A 24,976-nucleotide genomic window follows, 5' to 3' on the forward strand; every position below is an offset into this window, starting at 1 on the left:
TCGGTAGAGTAACATTTTCATAATGAAAGTTCCAACACAGAATAGAATTAAGTGTAGGTATGTGTAAATATAATAGAAATGTTATTGACCTTGTTCGTTTTGGCACAAAACTATTCTACAGAACTATTTTAGCACAATTTAGCATTTATTTTACAGCTTTTCAAGTATTTACAAAAAACTAGAAAAACAATATTAACATTATTATGGTTCTCTGGACTTGCTATTTTGAAGACACCTTATCAATAATTTATAAAACATAATGAAATTTACTCAAAACATGCCATGTGTCCAGAAAACTGATGACTATTTTGAAGTGTATATCAATTACGACTCTGTGGTTTCTATCTATCTATCTATGCATGCATGGATGTATACATGTATGTATGCATATATGTATGCATGTGTATCTATGCATCTGTATCTATGAATGTATGCATCTATGTTTGTATCTGATACATGCACAGATACTATCTATGTATGCATGTATCTGTATCTGTCTATGTGTATATCGATGTATGCATCTATGCATGTATGTATTCATGTATGTATGTATGTATGTATGCATGCATGTATGCATTTGATACATACATCAATACCATCTATGTATTTATGTCAGTATATCGATCTATATATATCTATGTCTGTCTACATACGCATTTCTCTATCTACCTATAAATAAGGTATAATCAACTGTGAATTTATAACCATATTTAAAATAAAATATCTATAAGGAAGAAAACTGACAACTTCACGGACTTAGTTTTAGATTTATTCATTAAAGGTGGCAATTGTGGGGATATCAATTAAAAAATTAACAGTTAAGGCAGTTAAGACTAAAGTAACAGTCATTTATCTTCAAATAACATTAGACAATATTAAAATTGTGCTCAAAAAGTAAAAAAGAACAAATCTCCAAATGTATCCGCAGCACATTTTAATACTGTGATGTCTAAGAAAACAACACACCAACACTCTTCTTTTACAAACCACATCCTCTCTTATCAACACTGGCATAATCATTAACAGGCAGTTTATGCAGCATTTGGTCCACTGGAAGAAACCACAGCTACAAAGAACTAAAAAGGTGCGACGACAGAAACATTTGAAGTAGTGTAACTGAAAATGCACAGAACCATTTCATAATAGCTTGAAGAGATGAGACGAAAACAACAAACATAAATATAAATGGCAAAACCTCAAAGCCAAAAGGAAACGGCGCTGATGCACCTGGGTGAACTTTAACAGCCAATTCAATGTTTTCAAACACTCAGCCCACACAAAAATGCAAGCAAATGTGCACTTCTCCACTCACACCATAAAAATCCTTTTATTTACACCAGATCGACTGTTACCATGATATATCATTGCACTTACGTCATCACACACACAGAGACAAGCTGATGTCCAAATGATCCAAAACGTGGATGTTTGTTCCCTTTCGCATTATTGAAATTACCTGAAATCAAAAACACAATCGATAGTTCCTTTATTGGAAAATGAAGACTGTGGAAAATAAGGATGGTTACATTCCCATGCCTAACACTGAGATATCAAGCTGCCATATTTCCCCCACCCAAGAAAACGAAATCCATTTCAGTCTGCAGCTCTGACTCTGAAGCGAGTCGGTACAGATCAGGATCAGATGCACAGTGGGAGCACGTCCTGGATGCAGAACATTGAATTTGTGCGTTTAATAAAACAAAAAAAACGTATAAAAGAAATTATTAAACTCAAATTCAGTCAGTTAGAAGGCGCTACTAGAACAGGAGAGCTCCCACACTGCCCACTTCGCTCTGTTCCTTCACAAAGATCTCAAAGTACTGGTAGATGATGGTGACGGCCAACAAGATTCCAGTTCCTGATCCGATGGCTCCCAGAAAGTCTGCCATGACTGAGAGACCACCTATACACAGGCCTCCGAAGGCTGCCGCTGTGGGGATGTACCTAAGCGAAGATTCAGGTCATGGTTTAGTTGATCAGTGTCTGAGATATTGAGTATAGTCATGTTTGAGTGGTCTGCATGTTTTACCTGTTCAGTTCATGGACCATAGATGTTTCTCTGTGTCCTCTCATAACCATCTGCTGCTCTTTTAGTTGTTTGGCAACCTAAAAAACGCAAAGGTGTACATATGAAGACCATTTCACATACACTTCATGTCACATGTACACATAGAAATCGCCCATATACTATATAACTGCATGATATATATATATATATATATATATATATATATATATATATATATATATATATATATATATATATATATATATATATATATATATATATATATATATATATATATATATATATATATATATATATATATAAAATACATTTAACTGTTAAAAGCTATTGGTTACTAGTTAATTAAAGAGTATTATTATTATTATTATTATAACTTTTTTGAATTTGATTGTAATGCAATAATATACACCTTTTGTAAAGCTGCTTTGGAACAATATTTATTGTGAATTGAATTTAAGATGACTGTACAAAAGGGGTGTGAAGAGACGCTTACTCCACGAGACAAGACATGAGATTGGGTTCACGAGAATGAGACGAGAGTTTTATACACTATTTTTGGAATGCTCAATGATGAAATGTATGAATGGAAAACAGCCTTTTAATCAACAAGAAAAAAAAAAAAAAAAAAGCATAACTATTTAGGTGCCTTTTTAAAATCAACTTGTAATGTTACTTCTATCTGAATGAATTCCATCCTGAAAGGGAATGTAAACATTGCAAAATATTTAGCCAATATATGAATGGAAAATAGATTTTTATTCAACTGAAAAAAGAAAAACAATTCAGGTGCTTTTTAAAATAGATTTGTAATGAATGCTATTTTACTTCTTTTGTACTGAATTATGCCATAAAGGACATGCAAACACTGCTAAATAATTTGCTTTAAACTAGTGACTGAACAAACTAGGGCTGTGCGATTAATTGAATAGCAATCACAATTTGAAACGTTGCAATTAGTTAAATCACAAGACGCTGCAATATGAAATATATACAGTTGAAGTAAGAATTATTAGCCCCCCTTCCCTTCCCTTTTTTTTTTTTTTTTTTTTATATTTCCCAAATTATGTTTTACAGATTCAGGACATTTTCACAGTATGTCTGATAATATTTTTTCTTCTGGAGAAAGTCTTATTTGTTTTATTTCGGCTAGAATAAAAGCATTTTTTTTTATTTTTTTTTATTCATTTTAAGGTCAAAACTATTAGCCCCTTTAAGCTAATTTTTTTTTCTCAATCGTCTACAGAACAAACCATCGTTATACAATAACTTGTTTTATTATCCTAACTTGCCTAGTTAACCTAATTAACCTAGTTAAGCCTTTAAACGTCACTTTAAGCTGTATAGTAGTGTCTTGAAAAATAGTGTTTAGTAAAATATTATGTACTGTAATCATTGCAAAGATAAAATAAGTCAGTTATTAAAATGAGTTATTAAAACTATTATGTTTAGAAATGTGCTGAAAAAAAAAAAATCTCTCCGTTAAACAGAAATTGTGGGGGAAAAAAACAGTGGGGGCTAAAAATTCTGACTTTAACTGCATGCATCACTTAATCTCCCCCACCCAGAGAAAATGTGTGACTGTCGTCTGTGTGTAACAGTCTTACTAGCCAATAGAGTGAGCACACTTTCAACCTTTCCAATCAGAATTGCACAAGCGAACTATGTGGAGTAAAAAATAAAATAAAATAAATTAAAAAAACAAAAAATAAAATAAAACAGGAAAATGCAGACAAGTGGGATAATGGTGTCTACTGCTTCAGAAGCATTGATAGACAAATAATGTCAAATAACAGCATTGATAATATGGGAATATTTTGGTTTCAAAGTCAGACACAGGAAAAAAAAAAAAAAACAGGTCATTTTAAGAGCTGTGGCAGAATTATTGCCACGACTTGCAGATTGAGATAAATCTGAACTTCAAAATGAAATCACAAATCAAAATTTGTCGCAAAATCAGTATCAAAAAATAGCAATTAGATATTTTCCCCAAATCTCACAGCCTCTGAGCTACTGGATGAGAGTGTGAATAAGGACTGATAGGAGAGACCTGTTTTAATGGAATTTAATACAGAATTTGAACACGCCGCATGAAAATAAAACTTGTTTTTTTCCGGACGGCATGAATGATGACTGGTGTCTCCAGGAGTTCACTGGGTGTGTGCGCGCACTTTGAGGAGACTTTAATGAGAGTGTCTGTGGTGCTTCACTGGCGCAGAGAATAGTGTCAAACAGCTGCGTGTATAGACTATCCTTTTACAAAATGCGGCTAAAAGTCCTACACGACAGTAATAGCTTAATTACAGAGTTTACAGCCTGTACAGCACTTCAATCATATGACTAAAATATGAATATTTCACATCTTAATTTGATTTGTGTTTGACGATTATGACTTTAAGCATATCTAAAGTGCTATTCTATCGCATGTATAATGTGTGTGGTGGCTGTTGTAGCAGCTTTTGCATTTTGAACATGGCAATCTTTGATAAAGGTGGTTACGTGACACCTGTCCACGCAAATGAGTGACATGCAACACAGAGGCAGCAGAGTTACCAGGTGTGTGCAAAGCCCTTGATTTGCGGTTCAAATCCAATCCTGCCTCCAATCTCCAGTACTAAATTCACCCTCACGCTCCATCATAACATCACAACTCACGAGACTATTCACCTCGACCAGAAATCTTAGTCTCGCGAGATCTCATCACATTCCTGCTGTACAATGCAGCTTTTTGATCAATACAAGAGAACACTGTTTTCCTGAATAGAAGTCATGGTATTGTTTAATGCTGCGTCCAGTGTAAAAACAATCACATGGTGAAAATAGTATGGTAAAGGAAAAGCATTTTATTCACTCACAAACGTCAATTTATTTATTTATTTTATTTGGTCCTTAATGAGATTTAATTTTAGACCTTGGATTCAGGCTTGGTTTATAATAAATGTAGAGAGTGGTACTATAATTCTATTTAATATCTACTATTTTATTTCCCTCTTCTGTTCTAAATACAATTAAATCTTTAGATTTTGTTGTGGAGAAGGGCTAACTAAACCAATTAAAACAGTTTTAAGCGCAGTTTAATGCTACTGATATCGAATTTTATATAATATCTGAACCAAATTTTAAAATATTACATCAATGCAACTGTAAATGTGTGTGACTTGTATTCTGGAAAACATGGTGGTTTAATACTCTTACATCTTTAGCAGATGATCCTGAAACTTCAATCCAGGTCTTTGAGAAGAAGGCACAGGATCCCAGCATGAAGATGATGTAGATGATGGCATGGATTGGATCCTCCAGAACTGTGCCAAAGGACTCTGGGGGTGAGAGGTAGTAGCAAAGGCCACCTACTGGGTAAGCACGAGCTGGTCCTCCTGTTGCGGTATCCTGTTAAAAGAAATAAATATATTAGTTAAGTTATAGTTTCAGACGGCAAAGAAGGTCTGATAATTAAGTTTTAGCCACATATGAAGTACCATTTATGCCTTTATGGGCAAACATACTTTAAGGGGACCTATTATGCCCCATTTTAAAAGATGTAAAATAAGTTTTTAGATGTCCCTAGAGTATGTGAAGTTTCAGATCAAAATGACCAACAAATAATGTTTTAGAACTCTTTAAAACCGCCATTTTAGGCTTTGATCTTAATTGTGCCATTTTGGTGACTTTCACTTTAAATACAAATGAGATGTGCTCTTTTTAAAAGTGGATGGAGCTACAAATGCCTGTGTGTCAGCATAGCGACAGATTAAAAAATAAATGAATTTAAAAAAAGGCTTAACCTACTGAGGGAGAGATTATCACTAATGGGGAGAACTTTCCCCCTCTGATTGCATGTACAAAGGGAGAATTTCGAAGCATTTCTGCAGTTTGTTTGTACAGAAAACAGTGGTGATAAGAAATTAATCAATTTTTACCATTAGAAGCTGGTTACAAGTCTACTCACAGACCTGTCACACAACTGTGTTTAAACCCCTTATAAAAAGTGTTTTTTGCATAAAAGGTTCCCTTTAAGGAAAAAAAAACAACAACAACTAAATCTGTCACTTACCGACCAAGTCCCCAAAAGGTTGACCAAGAAATTTCCACTGAAGCGAGTGGAGAGCATTTGAGAGATGACGTAAAGGTTGGACACCAGTGCAGACTGCAGCATGATGGGAATGTTGGAAGTGTAGAAGAGCTTGATAGGATAGGTGTTGTACTGTCCACGATAACGTGCAGATTTGATGGGCAGATCGACTCTAAATCCCTGTGGAATGAGGAAAAGTATGTAACACTTGAAATTTAAATAGCGTATAATTACCTCTGACAGCCTGAAGTGACAAACTGATCAAATTATGACTGCATAAAAACAACACCACCAGGTCTGTTCTTGTTTGTAAGGCTGCACAATTACAAGTAAAGTTTAAATAACAAGTAAAACTGCAGACTTTCACTTTCATTTTATGGAACAACCCATTAACGTACTAGGTTACTCTGCACGAATCATCTCAACAGGTCAAAATAAAAAGCTTTTGTGTTTTCCAAATACGCAAAGTGAAAAACAATGAAAAATTCTACAATTGTAATTTCACCAAGTTTAAAAAGGGAAAAATTATATAATACTAGTATAGTACAGTAATTTAACAATCTTTCTCCCTTACGGCTCGTTTCCACTGACTGGTACGGTACGGTTTGGTTTGGTACGGGTCACCTTTATCAGGCTTGCGTTTCCACTAACAAGGGTACCCTTTTGGTGGGCGTGGTGTATGACAGAAAGTTTCAGTCGACGTAATTCTAGCTCGAGGAAATGTCTACAAAGCTGTATGGGTCGCTCGCATATCATATGAGAAACACTTCTCACAAAACAGATGCTTCATACACAAATACTTGTGTAGAAATGTTTATTACTAACTTTTCAATGAACATGAGTTGATTATAACTGCAGATCAAAGACAGTGCGAAACAGCCTACTGTAACGTCTGTAATTATATTAAATAACTAAATAAATGAACATATATAAACACATACAGCCCCTTACAGTCTTCAACTACAGAAGAACTACATAAAGTAGACATTTCGCCCGTATTTAATGTGCTCCTTTTTTCCCGGCTTCTCCTTTGTTTCTTCGCGCTTCACTCTCGCGTTTGTCAGTGTCTGACAGGATCGGGTTTCAAAAGCACATCAATAATCAAGCGCAAGTTATTATCATCAGCTCAAGAAGTTTGTTATTTCAGATATAATGTTGGACGCGCGAGCGCTAGCAAGAAAGCGAAACCGCTCGCACCTCAGACTGGCTCGTAAAAAACTACGGGGCACAGGGTAAATCTGCTCTTCTTCTTGGATTTGTGGCTGTCCATCAAGATGACGACAAGGTTTGTTTGAGCCCAGATCGACCATGGCTCGTTATTATACGTATTTATAATTCCGCTAAAATCTCTCGCTGTGTTTTTCAAACATGGCGGGTTTTTTGTTTTCATTCTGGCTTGTTGCGTTAGCGAATGACGTATCTCTGTAAACCAATAGCGTTCAGCTGCGTGTGTGGCTCCGCCTTTTGGTACCCTTTCTCGTGTTTGGTACCCTTTCGAAAGGGTGCCAAAAAAGTGGTACGGTACGGTACGCTTTTTGACATTGGAAACGGCCATAAAAGCGTGCCAAACCAAACCAAACCGTACCACTCAGTGGAAACGGGCCATTATTAAACATTTAAACCAAGCAGCTTTTATTTTGGCCGTTGATTTCTAAGCAACAAGTTTTAGAGTTTTTACTTGCATTTGTAATTGCAAGTAAAACAAGAGACCTAAATTCAGATAACATGGTGAGAATTGAGCAGAATGTCCTATAAATTTAGGCATTCTGAGACAATGAGCCATTGGAGACAAGGAGCTGCTCGTATCAAAAAGAGCACTCATAAGCTTAAACAGCTTCACTCTGAATCACCACACTCATAAAATCACTTTATTCAATTGACAGGCTGTGTCTTTAAAACTGCATCAAGCCAGAGTGAAACACTGACTAAATTTAGATGAACTGTCATGTTGTTTGCGATATATACCTGGAAGTATATGACCACAGCAAAGACGAAGATTGTAGCGATGAGGTTCATGAGGTTGGGCAGGTTCTGTCTGTAAAAGGCTTCTCTCAGAGCTCGCACTTTATCAGTACGAGTGGCCAATAGGTGAAAGAGAGCAATGATGGCTCCTTCAAACTCAGTGCCTGAATGCACAAACAAAATTCAGTCAACATTATGTTATGGCAATAAAGAATAGTTCAGAACAAGATGCTGTATCCTGAACACGGACCTCTTCCTGTGTTGACTGTTGTTGGGCTGAACGCCTTCCATACGATTGTTTCACAGATGTTGGTGGCGATGAAGAGAGAGATACCAGAGCCCAATCCATAGCCCTTTTGGAGTAACTCATCCAGCAGCAACACGATCAGACCAGCCACAAACAACTGCCGAAAACAAATGCCCAAATTAAACACAATTCACTTAACAAGCCCATATTACGGGTTTTTGAAAATGACCTTCCATGCAATGTATAACAGCACTAAGTGAATGAAAACATCCGGCTGAGGACTAAATCTGAAAGTGCACCATGTTTAAAACTATTGATTCTTTAACTAAATAGTCGACTTGGAGTTGAATAAATGAATAGAGTTTGGTTCGGATCTTTTGCTTGAACAAGTCAACGTCGATAAGGTACATCACCAAATATGTAGTTCCAGATCTGGTAAAATGTGAACGCGCCTTTCTATTTAGACACTAGCGGATGCGAGGGGGATCACAGGACTTATCATAATGCGAATAGATGACAATCACTGACAGATGGAGATTTGGCTGTGGGGAACAAAGGTTTAAATTAAGTTTTACACCAACACCACAGTAAAAGCCAACCTAGTGCTGTGTTTGTTCCAGTTATTTTTCTGATTTTTATACAATAACCTACGCTGCAACGCGGATTCGCCAGCCGTTTGATATTAAAGGAAGGAGCAGCAGACTTTTATGAATGGGACTTTGTCAGTAACTGTTACAGTTCATATGGACAAGTTTCTTTTTCCTCTGTATCATAACATCTAAGTGTAAGTAAAATGTGTTTAAATGTGTATTATAAATTGTAACAGCCCCACACAGCTTGCTATCACATATCAATTATAGATCAGTGTTTGCAATGCATCTCTCAGGTTAAATCTTTATGGGCTGTTCACACATTGTCCAAAACCACATTGAAGACAGGATGCCTGCTTCTTCCTTTACCAATTTAAATGCATTTTGTGCACCTGATCCTCTGCTGTTTGTTGCTATGGCCACCATCAGCTGTTCCTAACACGCAGCGCAGTTCATTTTCAAATTAGTTCAACGTTTGCCACTGTGTGGATTAACAGTGAATGTGTGTCATTGTTATTACTTGGGGTTAGCGTTAAGAGTGGAGTAATATGCTGGCGTTTAACTGCATTGCTTTGTTGTATTCCTGCATTGGGCTCTCACATACTCTCTGGCTGCTACTTCATAGCCGTGGTGGGCATTTCTCTTTGTCTTGCGCTAAACGCCATTGACCAATCACAACAGACTGGGTCATCAGACAGCTAACAGATTAGCTTCACTTTATGGAGAAGCTTGGGAACAAATAAAAATCACTGAAGGAATCATATGGGAGTCGTTGGAATAATTTGTCTTAAAATAAGCATTTATTTTTACCTGTGTTTTTTTTTTTTACCTTGCATGCATATCAGACTGTTGTTGGAGACCCCCAAAACTAAATTATGACCTTTTAGAATGCAAAATAGGGGCTTCTTTATGCAGACCATAAAGGGACAACTTACCCAAAAATGAACATGTACTCGTCCTAAAGTTGTTGTTCAAAACCTGTAGAAGTTTCTTTCTTCTTTGAACACAAAATGTGATATTGAAGAATGCTGGTGGTCAAATTATTGACATTGACTAACCATTGCGGAAAAAAAAATTGATAAAAGTGAGCAGGTTCGATCAACGGTTTGGTTACCAGCATTCTTCAAATTATCTTTTGTGTTCAACAGAAGAAACTACATAGAATAAAACTAAAAAATTTTGTATAAAAAATTGAAATAAAATGTTCTTCACAAAATGAAGCACAAAATAAGATCAAAGATTCAGCTCTATCAGTTTTTTTTATATATAATGATGGTCATTTGCATTGATAGTAAGTCCAAATGCAAACCAATAGACCCGATTATTTGAACAATACATGTTAACATCACTTTGTTATCCAGAGCAAAGTCTTTTAAGGGCAATTTAACAACCTGATGATAACATTAGATTGAGGCAAAACAAATGTTTTGTAATATGGTAAATGCAATCCAATGTTTTGTTGTTACTGTCAGTACTAGTAGTATGATTTCCACTGAAGATTTGTGCAAATTTCTAAATGTTGATAAGCAATTTTCCACTAACCCATGTTACGTGACTTGCAATAGGTTATTACAAATATAATTGTAATGGATATTGGTAGATTTACATCTAATCATTGGTGGAAAGAGTACTGAAAAATCCTACATGGGTAAAAGAACCATTATTTGCCTAAAAATGTAGTGCGAGTAAAAGTAGCTGTTGTAAATTTTACATCCATGTACGTAAATACTACATACATTCCTTAATATATTGAGTAAAAAGTTGCCCTTCAAAAGTACTCAAGGGTAGTGAGTATTACGCAGTAAAAAGCTGATGCATTTACATGTCATTTGTGTGTGTGAAAACCTAACATTCTGTAGTGCATTTAGTTATTGCCCAGCAGGCAGACAACATCATAAGGCGTTAATATTAGGATCGATTTAGGTTGTGATGTCAGGTGACCATTTCAGTCTTCATACAGTAAACATCTGTCATTTTTTTCATCAGTGACATGCATCTAAACAGTCTCTGGGTCTATGTGTGTAAAGTTTTTGTACATCTTCTTGAACACTTTTAATGCTTCCACACAGTTTGCTGCAATTATAAATCGCCCATATCTTGAGGTAGTTCAATATGATACGACTTACCGCTTTACTTCTATGTGTGATTTGATTGGACAGGAATCACAGGACTAAATTTTCTAATCCAATAGACAAGAAAAAATAAAAGTAGTGACTGCAGGTTGACGAAAAGTAGCGGAGTAAAAGTACTAATACTGCACTAAAAATTTACTCAAGGGAAAAGAAAAAGTGCATTTATAAAAACTATTTATCCTGAGGAAAAACTACCCAATTACAGTAGTTTGAATATTTGTAATTTGTTACTTTACACCACTGCATATATTGCATGTAAATATGGAGACAAGGGGGCGTTTAAGGAAATTGTGTGGAAAGCCCCTTAAATTTGTGAGTGGCTACATACAGTATGAAGCATTTCTGGTAGGTTTTAGTACACAATTCACAGAAGAGTAGTTCAGAATTTTCCGGATGAACAAATCAACTTTTTTGTGGCTTTTGTACAATGTAATAGGCCATCTTGTAAAGTTGAAGAGTTTCTAGAATACATTTGGAATTTACAGCTTGTTTCGCTAATGTCTAGAGCACCAACATTAAATGCACACCACACAATATTAATGTGCAAAACAGAAATTGTGCATTATTCAATCGCAACATTGTCACAAAATTTACTTGGAATCAAAAGGAACTTCATTACACCAGATTAACTTGGTACTTCTGTAAAATGTCTGAACCGGGTAACACTTCCAATGTGGTATCGGTCTGTTTAATCACTATGAAAATGGCTAAATAAATGTTTCAAGTAGCTAAAAACATGAATTACCTGGATGATAATGAGAAGGCAGATTCCAGCACCCATCTCTGAAGGATCTCCATACATGCCAGTCATCACATACACAATAGCCTGACCAATGGTGATGATCATGCCAAACACTGGTGGAAAAAGAGAAATAATGAACTTAAGATGGGTTTCCCCTAAGTAATATTGCAGTGGGAGATGCGTAAAGCCTTTCAGTTAGTACCAGTGATTGTGAAGGCACTTCATTTTAGGTAAATGTATGAAATATCCCAGAAAATACATGGTAAGGGATAATGCGTTATTAGAATATTTTTCAAGCTGGCAGTTTAGTTTCCAATAAAGAATGCCTGACAATATTATCTAAGTGTTAATTCAAATAAATAAATATGCATAAAATATTGGTAAGGATACAATCAGAATTCCACAAACGACAAATTTAGAGTAAAGAATTCTACAGACAGAGAATAGAAGCCATATCTTCCAGTAAGAATAAGATCTATATATTATTAAATAGAAAGGGGTGTCTTACGTTTCTGAGCCCCATTGAAGAGCGCTCTGTCTTTAGGGGTGTCTCCAACCTCAATGATTTTAGCTCCAGCCAGCAGCTGCATGATCAGGCCAGACGTCACAATTGGCGAGATACCCAACTCCATCAAAGTACCTGAAATTCACATTTTAAAAACATACTACTTTATTATGGGTCAATAAGGGATTTTCCAAAGACCAAAGGCTAACATTAAACTCTCTGTGTGGACATGAGTATAATACAACTTTCTGCATACTAGAATTCGTTCAATTATTTTTCAATAATAATAGTTATGACTAGGGTGTCACGGTGGCGCAATGGGTAGCACGATCGCTTCATAGCAAGAAGGTCGCTGGTTCGAGCCCTAGCTGGGTCAGTTGGCATTTGTGTGTGAAGTTTGCATGTTCTCCCCGTGTCCGCATGGGTTTCCTCCGGGTGCTCCGGTTTCCCCCACAAGTCTAAAGACATGCTGTATAGGTGAGTTGAATAAGCTGAATTGGCCATAATGTATGTGTGTGAATGCAAGAGTGTATGGGTGTTTCCCAGTGTAAAACATATGCTGGATAAGTTGGCGGTTCATTCCACTGTGGCGACCCCTGATTAGTAAAGGGACTAAGCCAAAAAGAAAATGAATGAATGAATTTATGACTCTCCTACTTTTTAATCATGATAGACAGAAAATAAAATAAAATGCGAGTCAGTGTACCATCAATAATGTTGTCAGGAATCTTTAGAACAAGAATAATTTGATAACATACCGTTATTAAAAGACTTTATGGACCAAAATAATAATTAACAGTTATTTTTATTTTTTACAATTTGCCGCTATCCTTAATCTCACCAGGTTTTATCCATTTGACAGGAAGAACTTTTTAATAGTTAAAAATACAATAAACATTTTGTATCATCAATCATTACTTTTTATTTTACATAAAAGTAATGCTGAATGGCAGCATCATTAACTTTCACCAATATTTTATTATAAATTAGACAGACAACAAAATAGGACATCTTTTACAACAAAAGTTGCTTAATTGTCTTCCAATAAACCTATACATAGTCTGATACTTGTGTGTTATTCACTAATAACTTTAACAGTTATTGGCGAATGCTGATTATCCTTCTTTATTTATTGCCACATCAGCAACTTATGGCTATTTCATGGCAAAATAGTTATACATAAAAAAATATTACATCATAAAAACAAATTAGTTTTACAATAAAAAGTTACTTATAAATGGAAATGCATAAATAAAATTAATACAAAAATATATTCAAAGTTAAATTTGATTTCTTAGTTCAATTTTTAATAAATAAATTAAGATTCTTCCTGGTGGTACCTTTTTAAAAATGTCCATCAAAGTACTCTTCTTATAAAAAAATTATATAAATGGCATTCAAACTTTCACATTCCAGCAAAATAGGTTTCATAGTAAGAGCAGCTTGGCAGTAATTACATTTAGGTGGTCTGATTATCCTAAATTGATTATCCTACCCCAAAGTTCATTACATTTATTTATTGCTGAGCAACTGTATGAAAATTAAACAGCTAATGAAGCTTGATTAAATCACTTGTCAAACATGTAACAGCTGATTCAATCACTGTCTGACACTGCTCATTCAGTTGTACACACCTCTGTTGGATGCCATGATCACTCTCATCCAATAAAAGGGATCTGCTGAGTCTGAAGACATGATTCCAAAAAGAGGAATCTGAGGAAAGGAGATCATAAAACAAAAAAAGGTCACATAGACAAGTTTACCGTCTTCAGAAACAAGTAAAAGCACACCCAAAAATGATAACGTTTGATTTCAGAGGTTAATAAAATACGCATGAATGACTTGTTGATAATCAACAGTTTACAACACTAAGAGCTTAAGAGTTCAGATGAGATCAAACGTACCTGGCAGCAAACCAGAAAGATGAAAAGAGTGATTGCAGTCCATAACACCTTTTCTTTGAACTGAATCTGTGAAGGAGAATTAAAAATATATATATAAATCAACAAAATGCCACAAGGTAGAACAAATGAATCAAAATGTTTTTATAACCAAACCACATACCCTCCTCTCTGGCTTCTGGATCTCAGGTAAAACCGCACAGAATGGCTTTATTACTTCCAAAAATTTAACTGAGGGGAAAACAAAACAGCACTTTTAGATTACAGTTATAACGCCGAACATGTGAAATCAAAACAGCGTCACTATCCCAGAAGTTCCTGATGGGTTAAGTTGACGTGGCTTTAAAGTTTCTGGAGTTCAAACAAGTTAGTTGAATCTGTGTCTTCTGCAACGTCATCATTCACCTCAAGAAAACCTCGACTATCATCATACCATCATCTTTGCATGAAATATACGGATAAAAACAACACCAAATCACGTCACAATTCAAAATAATGTTTTAAAAGAACTTTAATCAACACCAGGATGAACTTTAAGACGAAGTTAATTCTATATTTCGTAAATATGCATGACATAAATGCCTTTTTGCATACAATATAGTAAGAGGTAAAACTGCATAACGTATAACGTTAACACCCATGTTGAGACAAAAACTGAAAGTACATTTGTGACAAGGCTAACGTCAATTTAAAGTTACTAACCTAGTGCTAGCAGGTCATATTAGAACGTATTGTAGCCATTAAAGCCACATATTTGAACAATAAAAGGAAACAAAAATTAAATTGTGTGCTTAAAGTCTGCAATAAACCACAAACAATAGATTCCGACAGCAAAATACAGTAGCTAACGCATGAGGAAATAATGAAGCAAAGAATCTACCGGTTATTACTTAAGCCGCAGTAGTTTACTTTATACGACGTTAACTAAAAAAAACATTGAACTTCTTGACTCGAAGTTGGGTTAGAAATTATGAAGACTCACTGGCCATGGTGTCCCTCTGATGATGGTCGCAGACTAGCGGTTAGCGAGCCCCGGGTATCAGTTCTAGGAGCGTGTTCAGGACACGTCATCACCAAGAGCACAAATACACGTCAGTGTCTGTGCCATTGAACTAGCGGTGGAATGTAATAGGCGGGAATCGTGGCCCAGAACATGTCTCGTGATGGATGTTACTTTTCTCACCGTTGGATAAAAATAACCAATCAGAGTAAGTTATGATTATTTAAGAATGAATAAATATAGATTTTTTTAGAATGATGGGATGGATTTTTGTATTTACACTCGGAACAAAGCTTTGACAATTTATTTGTTGAAAATACAGCACATTTTATGGTACAAATATCTTGTTTATTCAGGGAAGGCAAAGAGCATAGAAGCGATGTTAGTTTGTTGAGGGAGGGTGCGGCTTCCTGAGCCTCAACGCGCCCTCTGTCGGTAGACAGTTTTTGTCTTAAAGGTGTTGAGTATATTGATTTTTTTTTTCGTTTATTGACACTTTTTATATATTAAATATATGTTTAATGATTACAGCGATTCAGAAATAGATTTGGGGTTCAATTTATGCTTTATTTAGCCGTTTTATTGTAACCCGTCAGCGTGACTTGAGAGGTTGATGTACAGGGCGCAACATTAGCCAACAATATTCATTACAATGATAAAACAGAAGGTAATGTGCATTGATTTGTGTTGTGCTAAATATAGTTTATGTCAGTGTACAATACAATATTACATTATAAAATGTTAAGTTACCCGTCTAATTTTAATTTCTAACCCTAACCCTTACTTTACAAAAAATCACCACCAGGCGGCACCTCTGAATCGGATATCAGGATCTCGAGTCATAAAAGATAGCTCGTGGCCACAAGGACTTGACCGTAGAATGATTCAGAGGTAAGAAAATTCCATGAAAAAATGTATAGCAAGAAGTTAAAGAAGTACTGTTGCCTAAGATGGGATTTGAAAATACGGCAAAGTTATTTGTGCATTTGTTCCAAGACGATACTATCCTATTAGCATGTTATATCGTCACGGTGCCCTCTACCTCTGTAGGCCTACTGTTAAGTTTAAAACAGTTTTAAGATTTGATATTCAATTTCAATTAAAATTTCACTTTTAGTTCATAGTATCATACAATTGCATCAGTATTGCCATAGTATTTCACAGTATAGCCTGCCATAACTGTACTGTTTCACTAAAGCATTTTTAGTAATGTACAGTCTGACATTTATTTATTGTTTTATTCAAAACAATGCAAAACAAACAATAGGCTATACAATCATATGTACAAGAGCTGTCAATGGGGTGGTACGTTTTCTAAAAAGTGCATGTTCTATAAAAAGGTACAATGTTCTATAAAAAGGTACATTTGTATCTTAAATGTGTATGCAGGTAGCCAGCCTGGTGAAAGGGGTTGTTCTTTTTTTCTCCAAAAGTGGACCTTTTTTGCAGTTATACGCCTCAGTTTCTATTTAGCTATGAGATTTAAATACTGCATTTTAGTCACATTTTTGCTGGATTAGCTAGTCAGATGTCACCACACTTTTTGATGTAATAAAATATTTCCTGAAAAATTGCAATTAAAAAATTAAAACAAGACTATTTTTTAAAATACAAATTTATTACATCATATATCATTAGGAAAAAATAGGAATCTGTTAAAGTTTTAAAGTAAAAGAAACTGTAGCCTACTGTCATTTATTAAACAAAAAACAAACTGGCCAGCACATTCAAATGTCCTCAGTCACAATTTGGCCATTTCAAATAAAAAATTATAATTAAAACATCATAATAATAACAACAACAACAATAATAATAATAATACAACAACAATAATGAATTCTTCAGATTTTTTAACCTCTTTGGTAAAAAAAAAAAAAAGTACATTTAAAAATTCCTGTTGGTCAACAATAGCCAAAATATATTCAAATTAATTTAATATGGTCTGTTTCTAGACCCTCACGGATAGGGGCAGATTTTCATCTGTTGGGAAGTAAGTAACTTTAGCCTTACCCTGTTTGGCAGTCTTTTTGAACAAATGTTCAAAATTTAGCGATAATGACACCGCTGCCTGTTTTTTCTGCCTTTCTTGCTCTTTTCGACCCACAGCGTAAAGCTGCGGTCACACTGGGCTTTGTGTGTGCGAAATTCTGTCGTACTGCGCTGCGAAAAGGGGCGGGATTAAACAAGCTTATTAGATATTTAAAAAAGCAAGCGATTGCTCCATGTTTTAAATTTCTGTCCAGAGAGGTCGTGTTTTGATCCTCGATTGGTCTCACGCAGTCAAGTGATGCAATTTTGCAGGTCAGAGTTCACCAAGCTTGAACTTTGCACCGCAGCGACATGCGAAACTTGACGCATGACCCTGCGATGGCGATCAGCTTGGTCTTTCTGTCTGCAAAGACCCGCTTTAGATGGGTATGAGCCAGATTCCAAGTTTCTTCACTTCTGAGTAGCCAATCATCTACTGCTGGGACATTAGAGGATTCTCCAGACCAGGGAAACAGCGGGTGTTGGAATGCCAGTATGCATTAAAATGGGGTTAGACCAGTCAAGGATTTTTGAATGGAATTTTGGGCATATTCAGCCCACATCAGGAAGCAACTCCAGTCATTCTGATGTTGGCTGTAGTAGGAACGAAGGAAACGGGTAATTTCTTGATTAAGCCTGTCGGTTTGGCCGTTGGCTTGGGGATGGTAACCAGAGGTTAAACTGATGTTGAGCATTTTGAAGAAAGCTGACCAGACTCGAGATGTAAACTGGGGCCCTCTATCCGAGACAATATCCTCAGGTAAGCGTAAGCCGTAGAATTGAAATACTAAGTTGCATAAAAGTTTTGCGGTTTGTAGAGCAGTGGGGAGTTTGGGTAGAAGTATAAGGCAGCTGGCTTTAGAAAATCTATTGATGACTGTGAGGATGGTGGTACAATTGTTGGATGTAGGTAGATCGTAATGAAAGTAAATGGCAATGTGTCACCTGGGGCATTGTGGTATGGGGAGGGGTTGGAGTAAACCGGCTGGCTGTTGTGTTGAGTATTGCAGGTTATGCAGTGTTGGATAAAAGCGGTGGTGTCCTTGGACAACGATGGCCACCAGAAACGGTTTTGCAGTAGCTGGACTGTAGCATTAATGCCAGGGTGTCCCGACCAGGGCAGAGAGTGTACTTGTTCTAAGACTTGAGTTCGTAAAGTTTCAGGGGCATACATCTTATTGACTGGACATTCCACTGAGGTCTTAGACTGTGCATTGGCCTACTCAGTTTCGGTAAATATATCCCATTGGATAGGTGCAACAATGAGACTGGGAGGTAGAATATTCTCAGGAGTTTGTGGGGTTTGATCACATTCAAATTGTTGTGACATGGCACCCAAGATACACTCTATACATATACACACATATGATACACTCCATACAAATACACACATGATACACTTCATACATATTCACACATAATACACTCCACACATATACACACATGGTACACTCTATAAATATGCACCCATGATACACTCCATAGATATGTACATGATACACTCCATACATTTGCACACATGATAAACTCCATACAGACGCAAACATGATACACTCTTTACATATACACACATATCTTGTCAGGGTCTGGGATAGAACCTGGGTCTCTGGCGTGAGAGGTGAGTCAATTAACCACTGAGCTACTGGAAGTTGATGATCCCACTCACTCTATACACACATGAGACACTCTATACAAATACACCCATGATATACTCTATACATATACACATATGGCACACATGTACACATGATACTCTTTATACATACCCGATGCACTCTATACATATACACAAATATGATACGCCCTATACATATGCACACATGATACACTCCATACATATACACACATGATACACTCTATACATATACACATATCATACACTCTATACATATGCACACATGGTACACTCTATACATATTCACACATAATGCACTCAATACATATGCACACATGATACACTCCATGCATATGCACACTCCATACATATGCACACATGATACACGCTATACATATACACACAATACACTCTATACATATGCACATGATACACTCCATACATATATGATAAACTCCATACATATGCACCCATGATACACTCCATACATATACACATATGATACACTCCATACATATACACACGATACACTCCATACATATACATATACACTCCAGACAATGCACATATGATACACTCTATACATATGCACATATGATACATTCCATACATATACACACATGATACACTCTATACATAAACATCTATACATTAAGATGGCACTTAAATGTATTTTAACTGCTCAACTGTTAAAATTAGCTAAGGAACACATTGACTGGCCCAAAACAAATTTAGACTAATGAGAGTAAAATTGTTCCTTCAATATCTGCGTTTGTCTACTATTAGTGGCTGAATTCTGTTGACATTTTGCAAATATTAGTGGAGGCTTGGGATGTGATACTTCATAATTAGCTCTAAAAGCAGTTTAAAAGTGCATTTTAGCCAAAAGATGCTGATATCAGAAAGCACCACACACACACCCAAACCCCTTTTTTGATATATTCGCTATCTTTATGAGACACACCTTACTGCTGATTGGCTGCAATTGTTTTGAGACTCGGTCTGTCACTGACACTGTGGTCAGAAGCGATTTTCAAATATTGCTTAAAGGGCCAGTTCAACCCAAAATGAAAAATATCCTCACCATTTACTCACACTCAAGTTGTTCTACACTTTTGTTGAACACTGAACAAGATATTCTGAAGAATGTTGGAAACCAGCAGACATCAATAGGAACAAAATACTATGGACTTCAATGACTGTTGCTTTCCAGTATTCTTCAAAATATCTTCATTTGTGTTCATCAGAAGAAAGAATCTCAAACAGGTTTGAAACAAGTGGCGAGTGAGTGAATCATTGCAGAATTTAATTTTTTTTAGGTGAATTGTCCCTATAATAAACCTTTAAGGGCAAAAGTCTGTCTTAAAGGGGAGTGTATTTCTAAGGCTTGGTTGTGTTTAAGCAATGTGAGCTCATGCTCATGCTTGTAGAAAATCATGTTATTTTCTCATATATCTTACTTTGATTATATATAGCTAACATGAATAGACATATTTCCTAGTTCCTCTGAAAGGCCCGCCCTCAAGAGGCTCTTATTGGTCAGCTAACATAATGGGTTGTGATTCCCAGGTCGGCTCCACGTCACCACGGCACACCCCTACAATGTTGCCAAACGGATGATAATTATCATATTTGTACAATAATTTCGACCTCTTTGCGATGTACGATCAAAATGAAAAAATCCTATAATGTATGATAATTTCAGAAATTTATGGCATTTAAAATTTATTTCATTGTAATCTCAGGGCTTCTATACTTATTGATGTAGCTGCATCTTTTGTCTACTGTCTGTGAGGAAAATGTGGAGTTCCGCATGTTTTCTATCTCATCTTACGTTACATCTTCTCAGCCAATCAACGTGGAAAATGTCTCTCTCATCAGTTAACATTCCTGCCGCTCAGCCGTGCTTAGGTCAGTAGTTTTCAGGTTGATGTCGATCATTTAAGCAATTAAGTGAAAAAAATTAGTGCTGAAAAGAAAGGTGAGAAAGACAGGGGACTTTGCCCTTGATGTTCTCATTTTTTCCCGTCATGTGAACGTGTTTTTTTCTAGTTAATCTCTTCAAAACAAAGCCACGAAATCGGCTCATTACAGATACTCTGAATGGGTTCGTTCACACCTCAGAATGTTAAAAATTCAGGAGGTTGCACTGCTTTTAAGCCAACCAGTACTATGTTGTGGTCCATGACGGCATTTAATTTATACCCAAAACGAATCCCTCAACATCTGGCAACACGCAGGTATCCAATGACTGTGACTCGGAAGTGGAGCTTGAACCTTTACACTAAGGAACGCCTAGTTATTATTATTATAAATTTTTTTTTTGCTTTTTTTACGCATCATGGTAATTTGGACATTGTGTCAAAATGCCATTTGTCTAGATAATATCTTTATACTCTCCGTTTGACTCGTGTACAATAATTTTCCACCAAATACAATAATTTTGAGGTTCTGGTTTGATACTTTGTCACTTTCAATCTGGCAACACTGCGCCCCTAAGTTTGTTTTTTGAGATGTAGAATACAGGGAAAGCGGCCGCATAGAGAGACTGCAGCGCTGGTGAAGATTGTGGGTGTTTACAGGGGTTTACAGCTGTTTGACTGATAAATATGAATTTATAGCTAAATTTTTTTTGCGGTGCCAAACAGCATTTCCCGTTGTTTAAATCCTTGTTTACGTCCTTGCTACAACATACCATTAACGCTAGAAACTATGCATGTTATAGATCAATTTTAATACTTACAGGTTGTGGCTCACAATCCACAGCTTCTTCAGTTGGAGGAGTTTTTATTCAAATTCAGCACTGAACTGCGAGAGATTCTGGAAGCTGTCCTTTGTCAAATGCTAGAGCTATATATGTTTTTTATAATTATCTGGAACATAATTTAAATTAAATTGTAAGCACTTCTCTCTTTGTGTCGTGTCCCAAATACAGAAACAGAACAAGCTCTGTGGTAATAGCAGCGTTTGGATGGTATTTTAGCTTTCTATGCTATAACATGACAGCGTCTCTGGTCACACCCCTTCATTACGCAGGGTGTGTGCGCATGGGGAATGCGCGTAACCTGAAGCGTATGTGATCTCACTTACCCGGATGTATTTTTTTGTAGTCCCAAACAATGGCTGCGGTATGCTAAATATATATACTGCGGTATACTATGCAGTATGCTAAAATCAGTATTCGAGCCGAGTAGTATGTCTGAATTCATAGAATTCGAAAATCAGTATGCGAGAAGTACCCAGATGACTTACTATTTCCGGCGAGGTTCTGAAGTGCGCATCCCATGCATGCAGCGCTATCCCATGATGCCCCGCTAGAGCATTCATGAATGGGAGTGAATCGACATAACTGACGCAGGTAGGTCACGTGACCATGACAAAATGGCAGATGTAGTACATCCGAATTCCATTCATACTTCTTCCATTCATACTGTATAGAACATACTTTTCTAATGGCAGAGTAGTACGTTTAAATTCAAATGCAGTACCCACTGAGTAGTCGGTGGTTTTGGACGCACCCATTGTCTCCCTTTGCATTGAACTTGAGCATATTACATTCAGAAATGTTGTTTATGTCCACACAGCTACATTACATTTAAAATATGATATTGTAGTGCACCAGCCCTTTAAGGCCAAAAAATCTGATAGGTGTGAAATAACCACAGTATAACCAGTCATACTCAACCTTATGTGTGCATAATTTTCTGAGCATTTCTTCCTTACATAATGAATTATTAATTTACTTTTTTCATTTTTGTAAACAACCCGAACACATCTGTTGAAATCATGACTGTGACAGCAGATTATCCTATATAGTCTGGTGTCTGCATCTGCTGGAGGCCAGTCTGACACACATAACCACTGAGCCGTAACATTCACACCAACCGGGAATGTACGAATGATAGAGAGAACGCGTATCTTTTCACTCAGTACTTTTACACATTTATGCACACAGCAGCTGATCCTGTGTTGTGATTTCTTGTGGTTAGTTGTCTACTTTTTAATAAAGATGTACTTGTTCAGACTGGTTATATAATGACCAGTGAACTGTGAGATACTGTGAGAGGTGAGGCCAAGCAAATACCATTCAAATCACACATCCTTTTCCCACCCCGACTGGTTCATTTTCTTTTACATCTCAGCGCCATGTCGTATAAGGACAAAAATGCCATTTAGCACTGTTTTGTGTATGCGTGAATATGTATTATGTAAATTTATTAAGTAAGAGCCAGAGCTGGAATCTGGATTGAGAAGAAAGTGGCATGAGACATAAGCAGAGGAAATTAATATTTCCAATGCTTATTTTCTCATACACCAAGGCTTTCCGCTTCATTTATTTTTGTGGTGTTTGCATTTCTCTGTGAGATATGGCCAGTTCGAGCTGCTATTTTCAGAGGCTGTTGACATTACACAGGAACTAAATTCTTAAGTTGCTAGCTATGCTGAGAGCACTGTGATTTATTTGCTGGATTACGTGCCGTTTCAGTTCTCCGTCTGACTCACCTGGGTTTGGTTTATAATTTCTGAACTTGTGAGAAATGAATTGCTTAAACACATCTGTTTTTTTTTTTATTCTTACATAAGGAAGGGAAGTTAACCTGTTTTATTTCATTTATAATAACTGCCATAGAATGAATTCAGAGTGACATGGTGGCTCAGTGGTTAGCAATGTCACCTCACAGCAAGAATGTCGCTGGTTCGAGTCCCGGCTGTGTGGCATTTGCATGTTCTCTCTGGTTTTCCTCTGGGTGCTCCGGTTTCCCCCACAGTCCAAAGACATGTTCTATAGGTGAATTGGATAAACTAAATTGGCCGTAGTGTATTTGTGTAAATTAGTGTGTATGGATGTTTCACAGTACTGGGTTGCAGCTGGAAGGGCATCTGCTGTGTAAAACATATGGTGGATAAGTTAGCATTCCACTGTGGCGACCCCTAATGAATAAGCCAAAGGAAAATGAACGAGAATGAATTCAGGTTTACTTCTATCAGTCTTAAAGTTTTAAATTCTTAAAAGCACTTAAAAGTAAATATACACACAGTTGTGTTCAAAAATAGCATTGTAACCTCTTGAACCACTGTTACAGCAATAGTAATATTCGTGCATTGCAAATGATTTACTCATGGATGTAGTAGTCACAACAGAAACCAACAGAAAAACAACAGAGCCAAATGTTGAGTCATGTGTTCTGCTTGTTCTGGGCAATTGGCTAATGCATGAAAAGAGGTGTGTTCAAAATAATAGCAGTGTGGACTCTGATTGAATTTGTTCCTTCATGAATAAAACTGATGTCCTTAACAGTCCTTTATTAAAGAGGAATATCAGCAATTTGTCACACAAACCCACACGCACATATTTATTTTATTTTCTATAATACATTAAATGGGCAACACGATGACTGAGTGGTTAGCGCTGTTGCCTCACAGCATGAAGGTTGCTGGTTTGAGTCCTGGCTGGGCCAGTTGGCATTTCTGTCTGAAGTTTGCATGTTCTCCCCGTGTTGGTGTGGGTTTTCTCCGGGTGCTCCGGTTTCCCCCACAGTCCAAAGACATGCGCTATAGGTAAATTGAATAAACTAAATTGGCTGTAGTGTATGTGTGTGAATGCGTGTGTCTGGGTGTTTGTCATTACTGGGTTTCAGCTAGACATTTGATAAAAGCCCAACTGTTAAAATTAGTTAAGTAACACATTGACTGGCCCAAATACAAGTTTAGACTGATGAGAGTAAAATTGTTATTTTTGGATTTAATGGTGATTGTACCTCAGTACACTGTAAAGACTGTCTGAATCATGGTGGCACAAAAATCAGGGTACTGAATGGAGATTGGCATACAAGAGATTGGCATTGGGCCTATTTATCATTTACTGTGTAGCATGGATAGGATGAAAACCGTTTTGAAGGTATACCGGTGTTTGGAAAAGTCAAGGTTTTAAAACCACCATGTTCTGCTATACCATTCCTACAGTATATGTAAGATTTTTTTTATGTTTTTTTAATTTGCTTTTAGGACAACAGTATCCCCAGCAGAAAAGATATCCGCACATGCCATTTTAAATTGTAATTAAATCTGAGTTTTTGAAACTAATGAAGACAGCAGAAATCAATAATCCATTTGAATTATTTAGCCTGACATGTTTACTGCTCCAAAATATTATAAACA

The 24,976-nt window shown here is 36.4% G+C and overlaps 1 protein-coding gene across 1 annotated transcript; it reads right to left on the reverse strand.

The window, feature by feature from the left end:
• Nucleotides 1-747: 747 nt before the first annotated feature.
• sec61a1b (SEC61 translocon subunit alpha 1b) lies at nucleotides 748-15,261 on the reverse strand. Its single transcript, XM_056460350.1, has 12 exons — nucleotides 15,157-15,261; nucleotides 14,338-14,405; nucleotides 14,178-14,243; nucleotides 13,908-13,986; nucleotides 12,277-12,408; nucleotides 11,772-11,881; nucleotides 8,308-8,461; nucleotides 8,061-8,221; nucleotides 6,078-6,275; nucleotides 5,222-5,413; nucleotides 2,030-2,106; nucleotides 748-1,944 (listed from the first exon to the last, which is right to left on the reverse strand). Exons 1-12 carry the CDS (start codon nucleotides 15,161-15,163, stop codon nucleotides 1,758-1,760), a joined length of 1,431 nt encoding a protein of 476 aa, XP_056316325.1. The 5' UTR covers nucleotides 15,164-15,261; the 3' UTR covers nucleotides 748-1,757.
• Nucleotides 15,262-24,976: the final 9,715 nt, after the last annotated feature.

Source organism: Danio aesculapii, chromosome 6, assembly GCF_903798145.1.
Source record: "Danio aesculapii chromosome 6, fDanAes4.1, whole genome shotgun sequence".
NCBI lineage: Eukaryota > Metazoa > Chordata > Actinopteri > Cypriniformes > Danionidae > Danio > Danio aesculapii.

What these genes read in the sequence shown, in the direction of transcription:
- sec61a1b (XM_056460350.1), bottom strand. An exon ending in TCTTTCTGGTTTGCTGCCAG is followed by an intron (nt 13,987 to 14,177) that starts GTACGTTTGATC and finishes TCCTTTCCTCAG; the next exon opens with ATTCCTCTTTTTGGAATCAT. An exon ending in GATCATGGCATCCAACAGAG is followed by an intron (nt 12,409 to 13,907) that starts GTGTGTACAACT and finishes TGTGAATTTCAG; the next exon opens with GTACTTTGATGGAGTTGGGT.